We start from the raw sequence: 12,520 nt of genomic DNA on the forward strand, positions 1-12,520 counted from the left end.
GTTTTAGATAAAAATAGGTTTAAATCAGCCGAACGCTAGACGTTTAGTGGGGGGATGGGTGCCAGTTTTTGTTTTGACAGACAGGAAAACACTTCCATGTGGCTTCTGTCAGCGTAAACAATCAATAGGCGGCGCTCTAATAAAACTAGACCGGAACAAGTACAATACCGCGGTACGGCCGAGGACGAGGTACCGGCAAGGATAACTAAAAGAAGCTACTGCTTTCTTTTATAAAAATGAAAGAACATACCCAAAACTGGCGGTGTTTGAGTTAAGCAATACTGTTTTTCGACCTCTACCAGATGACCAGTCTTCAACAGTACTGTAATCAGTGCACTGGTATGACAAATCTCCTAGAGAGCCTATACAGTTATCGAAACAGTCAAGACTGCCTTCACCCGGAAGAAGAGCGCCACTTTGTATAACGGAATCATTACAGTTGAAGTTAGTACTATATGTCATCCGCCAAGAAATACGGTAGTCGATGACAATTTCGTTCTTCAAACAAAATAAGAGTGGGATGTTATTCTACGTAAATTTTCCTTTCTTCTTAACTAACACTGAAATTTTATTTATACTAGAGAACGTTTGTATTACATAAACATATCTTTTTGTAACGGCAGTTCCGCAACTACCCCTTGGTCGTTATGAAAATTAAATACATTTGTAAAAAAAAATACGGTGCATGCAATGAAAGGAGCAAGAACTTTTCTCGGCGCAATTTTTGGTGTCGTTTCTGTGTGACCGTAAAATTATCAGTATTCTCCCCTTGAATTAATTTATTTGAAAACTAAAGATGATGTTTAGCTTTTATATTTGAATATTAACCTTAGAGTAGACTATAGTTTTGGAAAATCAACCGAATCTTAGGATACTTTGTCCAGATAAGTAAAATGTCCCGGAAAAGTTATCTTTCACCGGCTTAACTTTTCAAAGTAGGATAAAATATTCCGATTTATTGTCTTAAAGCATGTAAAGTGAAGTCTAAAAGCTAAAACGTTATATAGTTTAGGTACTCGGTGTCAGTTTTTCAACAGAAAGCAATGTCAGGTGCAATTTAATTTTCGGTACATGTACCATCTCTTCATTACAACAATTCAATAACGAATCAGTGCATTTAAATTCATTTTCATAGGATAACACTGAATATAACGTTTTAGGATCATGCAACGTGGTCTTTCGTCTCTGCACAATTGATCGTTGTAACTCATAGATAATAGATCTTCAAACGATAAAATCACAATTGTTCAGATGAAGTAAGAGTTGTTGTGTTTTTGCGTTTATAACAAACACTTCAACTAACCGTGGGTATTTTGGAAGAGTACACCACGTTTTTGCTTCTTCTTTTTCAAACAAAGTCATATATCCGAAGTTTTAATTCTGTGTTTAACATAATACTATCTAGGTAGTTCGAGTAACAAGAAATAGTATACATTTATCGTTTTCGAAATATAACAGGATTTTGTTCTTTTGACGCTTCTACTTTTAGGTTGAAACTTTTTGTTACTACATTGTACTTTGTTTTCATAATTATGAACACCTGGTAAGATACACATAAATATAAACATAAAAAAAAATGAAAACAAAGTTTGATGTATAACATGCTCAAGGTTATGTATAATTGAAGTGGTATGTTACACAAGGAAAATGCAGTCCCTCGCTCGCGGATTTAGCTTTTTCCGCGTTACCACCGACACAAATATTTACCCTGGATGGATAATCGCGACGATTTTTTCAAATTGAACCACTACTGAAGAGTGTGATATTTCACCATGATTTTGTAAGACCCCGCGATCTACTATAGATAAAAAGTCCACGTAATGAAACATTTCACCGGGCCATGCTGAACTGCGATGGATTGCGGTGAATCACCAGCAGTCACCGCGAAAAACTAAAAAAAAATGTCCTCGCTGGGTCCCAATCGCAGGGAAGCGCGGACTTTAAAAGAAATCTGCGCGCCGGGGACTTATCTAGCTCTTATCTTTTACTAAATATATTGTGCTTCTCAATAAGCAATGAAGTGTAAAATTCCAAAATAAACTTGAGGTAAAAAACCAAACTCCTTTACCAAAACACTAGTGTTATTAGGCATTTTCATTTCACTTGCTTGTATATATAAAATTGAGACACGTTTTAAGGACTCACGTCATAAAATTAAAATAAAAAACAAGAGGACCATGATGACCCTGGGTCGCTCACCTGTGTAATATTGCCTACAAGTCATCGAAAATGTTACACACCAAATATCTATAACCATGGACCTTCAGGGTTTTCGAGAAGATTACACATTATTTTACATTATAGCCATATAGGGAAAACAAGCCCTGCCCTCTAGGAGCCATGTTTTTTAGCTAAACGGAGAGGCTTAAACAGTCTTGGTAGAGGGTGAGGTAGAGATCATTAATTTTCTACAAAGTATTTTTGAAATCCGCCTGATAGTTTCTTTGAGGAGAAGATTTTTAAAGATTTTCCTTTCGGCATAGATTTCAATTCTTTAGGCAAATTTGAAAGGGGTTGTCCGAGGATCATTCCTGTGAAGTTTGGTGTAAATCTGCCCAGTGATTTTGAAGAAGAATATTTTCTTAGAAATTGTTGACCATGATGGCTCTTAATCGCTTACCTGAGTACGATTGCTTAAGTGTCACAATAATAATTGTATAAATTTATTTTGAAATCAGGCCAAGGGTTTGTAAGAGTATCAAAGTTTTCTATACAGATATCCTAAGAACGGCCAGCACATTTTTATACAATCTCGCCAGGCATACATATGTTTTAGAAAACACAGAAATCACGTCAGATGACCTTCAGCTTTTCCTGGAAGTAAAGACGATTTTAAAATGCCTGGGCATTAGCACGACATGGCAGCTATTCGTCCATGAAGAAAAATATTTGCACTCAGAATAAACACAAATTCCACAGGGGTCCGTAACGGAGCAAGGGTATATTGAGATTTTTGGAACTTCGTCAAATCGTTCAAAAGGTCCGTTTTGATGTTGTCTAAAAGCGTCAGTATATGTCTTGGATGTCAGATGTTTCTGTGTTTGAGAGCTGCAGACCTAAATATGTCAAAATATTAATTTCGTGTCATAAATGTTGATTTTACTGAAGCGTGAAAGAGCCATCAGATGTAAATACGCTTTATTACGAAACCAGCGCTGTCCGCTAAGGGCCATATTGTGTAATTTAGTAAAGGGTCTCTTAAGGAACATTTGTGACAAATTGGACCAGTAGTTAAAATTTTGATTTATTTTCTTCTATGTATTAAATTACTGCTGTTAAAGTCAAATGGTCTGTACTTCATAGTGGTATCTTATTTCCTCTTTAAATACTTCAGACTGAGCACTGCTAATTTACAAGTATGGACATGCATTTTGTGTGATGTTCAGACACTTCCATTCTATAGAAAGCTGTGCTGTCTTTGAATATGGAGTACACCAAAAATATGAATTTTTCCCCTTTCAGGGGCCATTAACCCTAGAACCCATGGTGGAATATGGCTGGTTCAAGAATGGAGCCGACATGATATAGTGATACAAGTTGAGTGCAAGTTTGCTTAAAATCTAATCATAAATGAATTCGCTTTTGTGCAGGAAAGACTAAAATTGCAAATTTCTGGCCCTTTCAGGGGCCCTAACTCTGGAACCCATTGTGAAATATGGCTGGTTCAAGAAAGGAACCGATATCTTATGGTGATACGAATTGTGTTCAAGTTCGGTTAAAAGCAAATCACAATTAAAACCACTATCGTGCAGAAAAGACCAAAATGATTTAGGGACCGTAACTCTGAAACGCATGGTGGAATATGGCTGGTTTAATAAAGGAGCCGAGATCTCATGGTGTTTCAAGCTGTGTGCAGACAAGACCAAAAAGCCCATGTTTTCGGCATTTCAGGACTGCAATTCTGGAACCCTTGGTGAGATATGGCTGGTTCAAGATTGGTTAAAATCAAATCATAAATTAAACCACTATAGTGCAGACAAGAAATTGTTGACAGACGCACGTCGCACGACGCACGGCGGACGACGGACATAAGTGGTCACAAAAACTCACATTGAGACTGTGACTTAGGTGAGCTAAAAACGCGACTTAATTTATCTTTTCCAAAGTTCCTACTACGAGATCCTGGTTTGTAACTCCCAAAATTAACATTTAGAAGTGGTACTTTTTAAATTTTATATAAATTCGAAACAAATTTGGTTAAACACTAAAATAGTTCAAAGCCCTATTCCAAGAAAATATTATAGAGAGCCATACTACCGGTATTTAGACCGGTGTATTGTACACTTTCAATTAAGAAAATGTCATCTACCTGTCTAGATCCTGGTTTCCATGATATAATAGCCCCTCTGAAATGCGAGGCTTCAGTCACCGTTGACAGTAAGACTGTTCCAAGCACAAGAATTTTCAAACAATGTTTGCACTCCATTATGAATGCGTTGGGTATAAAAAAAAACATTGAACATTTATCAAAACTAGAGAATTTAACTACTTTGAAAATGAATATTTCCGAATTTTGAATAGCACCTATTGTTATACTAACTATCAATAAATTTATTAAATCACGACACTATGTAAAAGTGTCTTTGCCTACGATCGCACAAAGTATGACTAGTGTACAGATAACGTATCAGTATATAACAAATAGCTACATTGCGCTCCCTTCTTTGGACCAATCAGTAACGTATTTAATTAGAAGGAAGTTAAATGCTATCCTTGATTTCTAGGAATTGAACGTGATATCGCATGGCAAATGTTTCAGAAAATCATGTAGAATAACATCTTAAGCCATGCCAAATTGATTTGTTTGTCTTCGGGACCACCTCATTAAAAATGCCATTTTTAAGAAGAAAAAAACATCCCTTTCAAAAGACTAAAACTCTACCAGACTTATTTTGTCAGTTATCTCCCTTTATTGATTGTTACGCTTCAAAGTTGAACCGATTATTGTTACAATAAATAATCAAAGCCCTGATAGCCAGTGCTTATTGAAAGATATTTCAACCTATACATCTGAAGAATCAATATTTCATTTTGCGTAGACCGGTCATGATTTGAACAATGTTTTAGAGGTATTCTACATGCCAAATATCTAAGCTCTGTGCATTGTGGTTCAGGACAAGAAGACGTTTAAAGATTTTCCCTATATTTCGAATGTAAATATAAAGTTCATAATTATTCTAGAATCCGTTGCTACTAGTTTTGTAGTTGCTCACACACTCACACAATACCAAGATTATAAAAAAAAATATGAGACTGTTTTACACGTCAAGAATATTTCTGTTATGCGGTAACATAGTTAGATCTATAGCCAGTTGCTAAAGCAATAGCTAAAACACACGATGTGACCGATCTGAGACAGATGTTGGTTATTTCCATCATGGGTGAAGCAATTTAAATAAAATTAAAGCTTTTTTTAGTTTTTAGAGGGCCTCCGTTGTCTAGTGTCTAAGGTCGCTGACTTTGAGTCACTTGCCTCTCATCGATGTGGGTTCGAGCTTTACTTGGGGCATAAAATTCTTTCTGTGTGGAAGCTATCCAGCTGGCTAACGGAATGTCGCTGGTTCTACCCAGGTGCCCGCCCGTCATAAAAAATAATGCTCTGAGAGGCACCAGGGTTCTTCTTCCACCATGAAAAGCTGTCGCCATATGACCTTTTACTATGTCGGTGCACAGGAACCTGAAATTCTATCCATTAGCCAACATAAGACCACACCCCCTCTATATGTAAAACACACCAGGAATGAAACGCATTCACACCCCACCTACCAAATGAAGAAAATTTCAAATAACATCAGTGCAAGTGTGATCGGGTGATGAACTTATCTAAACGCAACTAAAATTTACACGGAACTGTCCTTCCTTGTCGACAAACAACTAAATCAATAGTTTCACTGATGTACAGTAGTAAATAAATCTGCTATGTGTTATAAAATTAACAATTATTCGGGAGCTGTAACACATAGCCAGGGCCATTTCAAGTAAGAATTACTAGCCTTATGTTCTTAAATGACTTATAAACCACCAAAAATGCCAAGAAAAGTAGGGGTCATGTATCTTCTAACAGATAGGTCAACGCTATCGAATTCTTCCAAACAGACAGCTTAAATGTGGGTATGAACACATGAGTAATAAGGTTTATTTGCATTTCTATTTATGCAAAATATCTCCTTGAAAATGCTACCAAAATGTCAAGTATAGGTGCACAATGAAATAAACCAAGGAAAAAGCTTACATAAAACATGAAAATGTCAATTCAAGTGGGGAAAAAATAGAATTTTTTTCTTTTTGCCATTATCCGCTTCTTTGCTATTGTTCTTAACAATGTTTTGTTCATCAAATTGTCATTTACAACACAGTTAACATTCAATATCAGAAAACTCATACCGTCTCGCTTGACATAGCTGACTGGTCATAATAAGAAAATATCAGTTACTTCCTGCTTACGTCCAATGTCTAGTTACTTCCCTGCTAGTTAGTTCCCGTCTTTGGGGTTTTGTAATATGATTCGGCGAAATATCTTTTTTTTATTGGATTGGTAAATAAATTCAAAGATGTATTGTTATCGATTACTTTCGATTACTCATGCAAATAATTCAAACAAAAATGTGTTACTTTTTCAAAAATGTGTTAAACAAATAAGAGCATTATAACAATGGCAGCTAAACGTATTCAGTGTGAGTGTATCATGAATTTACTGAACTCATGGCGTTGATATAACAAAAGACGAAGTCTGACTGCACGCCAAAGCGTTCTTTAGTTATTGAGCGGAAACCATTTTCAGTATCCACACCACCTTGACATTAAGTTCGACTAATCACCAACCAAAACAATACGGGTCATCTGCTCATCACAGGTAATCCTATCAAGTTTGAAGAATGTAAACCAAAGCGTCTTTTCGCTGTTGCCAGGAAACCGTATTAATGAAAAGATAAGTTTGTCAACTGTGCCGAAGATTTTTAAGCTATTGAGCGGAAACCGTTTTCAGTCTTCATACCTCTGTGACCTGCTGACCTCCAAAACTATAGAATTCATTAACTGACCACAAGCCATCTTCCTTCGAAGTTTAACGACTGCAGACCAAAGCGTTGAGCGGAAATCGTTTTCGGTCACAATATCACTGTGATATTGAACTTTCTTATAAAACCCAGTTATTTACTGATAACAGAAATTCATTATATGCAGTTTGACGTTTTTATGCCAAGGTGTTTGGAAACCTTTACTTGACCTTGAAAAAGCGACAGTCCATTGAAGATATCCTAATTTTCCTAAAGTGAAAACGGGCATGGCTTCAACACGGTTTACATCAACAGACAAGTTATCCATCTAAAGCGGATACAGTGGTAAAACGTGGGATTAGAGACCAGCAGCCAAAATCAAATAATAAACATTCTCTAGGATCATAACCACGCGTATTGCTCGATCTTATACCATTCACAAATTAGTATAACTAACATCCTTGTGGAGGACTCGCCAAAACTGTAATTCTGATGTTCTTTTATTCCAATCAATAAACCATATCAATCTTGTGTCACTTGTTACAATTATGGTGGGTGGTATAGATGGCGTGGTACATGTGGTACTGAATATAACTGTCATTGTATAAAAACAGTTAGAGAACTTCACTGTTTTTCTTCCACAATGACGTTTTTGATGTTGTATCAAACTTAATCCTAATGATAAGGCTAGTTTCAAAAGGGTATTAATTTATGTATGATACGGTAAATGCATGTTCTATAACGTCAATTACCTACCGGCTTCTTTGTTCCGATGAGGTCTATAAATACCTTATAGACCACTTAAGAGGTCTATAACATTTTCCAGACCTGTCTTACCTCTACTGTTTACACGAAAATGACGAAAAATCTCAAGTGCCTGTGGCGGGAATCGAACCCGAGTCGCTCGGATGATAGTCCAGTGCTCTAACCACTGAGCCAAATTGTCGACACACGCACTTGGCAGAGATTAAATTTAAAGTTATGCGTAAGCGACCGAAACAATGCAGTAGAATCATGAAAAATCTGTGCCTGACATTTAAGGTGAACGCGTGACTGACTCCGTAAATATAGTATCACTTGTTTAAAAATAGTATGTTTTAAGTGAGAAATTTCCGACCAGTTTTACATATCTTGAAAATTGATCTAACCATGACTTTACTGTAAAGTTTCAACATTCAACTCTAGAAAGGTCTTGATATATGTCTGAAAGTTAATACGGGCAAACTCGTCCGTCTAGGAGGAGAATGCTTCATAAAACAGGACATTTTATTTTACAATGAAAAATAATGACAATGATATAATTGCAAAAAAATACAAACAACGCAAATTTCCTCCAGGTTAATTATTAATCTGCTATTGTAAATTGTGACAATTTTCTGTACAATCAGCATGGAACATAAATTTAGAAATTAGCCGAGTTTAATGACCGTGATACATTCCAAACGTGTCTGAAATAAGATTGACAGTTTAAACATATTTAAAGGCAGTTTTTAGGTAGTGGTAATTGGTGGGTAACTGGTCAAAGTACATTTTTTGTTTTCTGAAAAATGTTCTTATTTTGCTAAATGTCGTTAATTCATATCAAATGAACAATTGACATTTTATGCCTTTAAATATCATAAGATATTTTGCACTGCACAAAGTTTTGTCGGCCTGACAGTCTTTCATTCGTGTAAAACTGTCAGTTTTCTGGATTCTATACTTGTATTTACATCCACAAGTATCTGACAACTTCTTCACGTGAATCAGATGTGGCGGTCCAGAACGACTTTAAACTATATAATATTTATTCAAATCGTTGCCATGTCAATAAAAACAGAGGCCTTGAACCTCAGGCCTCTTAATTAGTTGTACTCATTAGTTTCATTGTCAAGAAGACTGAAGGTTTTAATATCTTCCCGATGGTGTGCGCGCAGATTTTAGCACATTTCGTTGTGTCTTTTTGGCGTGTGCCTGATCACGGTATATTATGATAGCATATCTTGTGATAATGTAATGATAAATCTATATCAATTCATTTTTTATACGGAAATGCATATTTAGGTAGCAAATTAAAGAACTAAATAAACTTAAATATTTTTATAATAATAATGAAAACCAAGAGCTGTCATTATTGGTGCCAAATGCCCCCGAAGTAGGCCCCAGAATACCACAGTTGTATGCGCAAAAAAATCACATATCATTTTGTGATCTTGACCCTGCCCTAAGAGGCCTTGGTCATAAACGTGACTCATCTCCTCAACATTGTGTCAAATTTTTTTCAAATCCCTTGATAAATGACAGAGTTATGGACCAGACAAGAAACACATTTGACTTCTAAGTGTGACCTTGACCTTGGAGCTAGGGGTCTGGGTCCCGCGCATGACTTCTCATCTTATTATATGGAACATTTATGCCAAGTAATTTCAAAATCCTTTTTCACCAATGACAGAGTTATGGACCGGACAAGAAACAAACCATGTTAACTTTTGACCTATAACTATGACCTTGACCTTGGAGCTAGGGGTCTGAGTCTTGCTCATGACACGTCGTCTCAATATGAGAAACATTTATGCCAAGTAATTTCAAAATCCCTTAATGAATGGAAGAGTTATGAACCGGACAAGAAACAAACCATGTTAACCTTTGACCTATAATTATGACCTTGACCTTGGGAGCTAGGGTTCTGGGTCTTGAGCACGACACATCGTCTCATTATGATAAACATTTATGCCAAGTTGTTTCAACATCCCTTCATGAATGGCAGAGTTATGGACCGGACATGAAACAGACCATGTAAACCTTTTACCTCTAAGTGTGATCCTGACCTTGGAGCTAGGGGTCCGGGTCTTGCGCATGACACGTCGTCTCATTATAATAAACATTTATGCCAAGTTATTCAAAATCCCTTTATGAATGGAAGACATACATCTCGGGCAAGAATTTACCGGACGTACACACGGACGGACGCACGCATGGACGGATGGACAGTGCGATTTTAATATCTTGCGGGCATAAAAAACTTATAAAATACCATTCGCGTCAAATTCTGACTAATTGACCAGACACATAATGATGATCTCAGAAAGAGACTATAATCTTCCGAATATTACCCAAATTTGCACGGATTTTTCATGCAAAACAAAATGTCATGTCCTAGTTGCTGACAAATATATTTACACGTGCGTAGCAAGTTAGGCCTTTTGTTATATTAATAGTATCCGATAAATTGTAGCATATATTGTCTTGTTCCTTCTTCTAACTATTTGTTTGTAATCATACATACACATTACAAACGTTCTTCAAATTCGAAACCATTCTGGACTATATAAAACAAAGAAGCATGTAGGTAAGTCAGTTATCATTCTCGGAATAGGTCTGCATAGTGTTTATAGACCTGTGAGGTGATTTGAAAACCTCGCTCGCTACGCTCGCTCGGTTCACCAATCCCTCACAGGTCTATAAACACAATGCAGACCTATTCCTCGAACAATAACTATTACGTATTTATAACCAGAACAGTATGCAGAAAATACGATTAAATGATTATGTAATGAATCCGACAAGAAAACAAGTTTTTCTTAACCAACATGAGCGAGGTGACTGTGATTAATATAGGGCCAATAACATGAAACAAAACTAGATAAGATTTTGTGTAAAAAACTTTGAAATAATATAAAGTTTACGTGTTTAACGTAAATGCTCTGTGAAAGTCACGATTACGGATATCATTGGTATAATTAAGCTTATTTATCAGTGAATCAGCAAGCCGGAAAAACTACTCCAGTAGTTGTGTGTTGAACTGCTATACTCAAACAGAATGTCTCCAGACGACGATGAATATAGACATTTGACGTAGACTCTTTCTCCACCTTCCAGAACAGTTATTGCATCCGCCGTGTAGCAAGAGGTTGCGTCGCTATCGTAAAATCGTCCTGACGTTTGAACAGAGTTGTCAACCATGATACCGTAAAACATGGACTTCCCATTATGTATGCAAAGATGAACAGTAAAAAGGTATGTCCCGCTCACAGGAACCGTAAACATTCCCGTGACATTATCGTATGCTCCACCTTTGTTTAACATTGTCTCTGCAAATACTATAGTTTTGCCGGTGCCAAGAATTTTATCTGAGGGTCCATGTGCTTTAAACGCTACTGTTTCTGTAAGCAGGGTATCTGTAATTATTGCAAAACATATGTATAGAAGAAACCCTGTCCAATATAATATTAGAGATAAACGTACCCTTTGATAGTAATAACTTTTTTTAGATGTCATATCAAATGAAAAGAGACGAATTGTTGCACAACTGATAATATTTATAAACTTCAGCAGAGAAGACAATATTTGCTGTGACAAAAGAGATGTATTCTTAAAATCAATTTTCGTATCAGTCACATTAATCAGATTCTGTAAAAATATGGAGAGAGTGAAAGTTTTACACAAATAGTAACAAAAAGGTGTAGATTTTAACCGCTCAGTATGTGCTTAATATCTCTTTTGTGACAGGCATTGGAAACTGAAGTCTAAACTGAAACGAATATTAATATTTTTTCATGAAATTTGTTTATATGTCCCATTGCTTATCGAGTTAAACAACTTAGTAATAACTTTAACAAGAGTGTAGAGATGGTACCTACCAAACAAAAACTAAGGAAAACCCCTCTGAATTAGCCAACATAATTACAGTGGTCAGAAGATAAAGAGAAACTCAATAGTTCTCCCAACAACTGGTCAGGCAGACAAGATATGGCCTACATTTGTTTAAAGTTCGTGCTAACAGTAGGAAATGCACAATTTTCTCATAGCTAACTCTTAAAAGTTATTTAATAAATCGTGCATCAAAAATAAAAATGCAGAAATACATTCAAGAAAATTTTCGACTTTTGGCTTTTTAACTTAAGGTAATTTTGCCCTCCGTGAGAATAACTTTGTTTACACAAAACCTTATACAAAAAAGTTAAAACTGGTATCAAATATTAGCAACACCCTATGTAGAATTTTGTTATTTTCATCATTTTAAAAGAGTTTCAGATGCTTTGCCGAATACTCATGTAACTTCGCGTTTCTACGGATAGGCTTCACATCCTTTCAAATTTTCTATTCACGTCCGTGTTGAAGACATCATGGTATATGTATATGTGCAGACCTGTTTTTGAAGCAACTTTTCGAGGTGAGTATTGTGTTTTTACCATCAAAGTACGAATTTCAAAATCGGTTATACATTTTGTAGGAATGTTTTCTACATTTGTGACCAAAACGCTGTTTTTATATTTGTGACGCTTTTATGACATGTGTGACCAGCGTCATTTTTACATTTAGAATAACACTAGCTATCACTTTTGTAAAACGTTTTTACATATCAAACATATTCATAACAATTTTCACATTTGTAACTATTTTTGCATCTTAGGGTCCTATAGACATACGGAGAATACGTAATTTGCCGGATTTACTACGGATCCTAGCCCTTAAACAAATTGTTAGGTTAGGCTATAATAAAGAGCATATTTCACACTGAAGTGTTTTGAGACTTGATTTATTTT

The 12,520-nt window shown here is 35.9% G+C and overlaps 1 protein-coding gene across 1 annotated transcript in view; it reads right to left on the minus strand.

The window, feature by feature from the left end:
* Positions 1 to 12,520, minus strand: part of LOC128551552 (uncharacterized) — a 54,630-nt gene that overhangs the window by 23,009 nt on the left and 19,101 nt on the right. The window contains exons 17-19 of the mRNA XM_053532454.1: positions 11,007 to 11,152; positions 4,310 to 4,567; positions 251 to 498 (exon numbers count right to left, since the gene is read on the minus strand). Coding sequence (XP_053388429.1) covers positions 251 to 498; positions 4,310 to 4,567; positions 11,007 to 11,152 — 652 coding nt within the window. The remainder of the gene's footprint in view (positions 1 to 250; positions 499 to 4,309; positions 4,568 to 11,006; positions 11,153 to 12,520) is intronic.

This window comes from Mercenaria mercenaria, unplaced genomic scaffold, assembly GCF_021730395.1.
Source record: "Mercenaria mercenaria strain notata unplaced genomic scaffold, MADL_Memer_1 contig_1260, whole genome shotgun sequence".
NCBI lineage: Eukaryota > Metazoa > Mollusca > Bivalvia > Venerida > Veneridae > Mercenaria > Mercenaria mercenaria.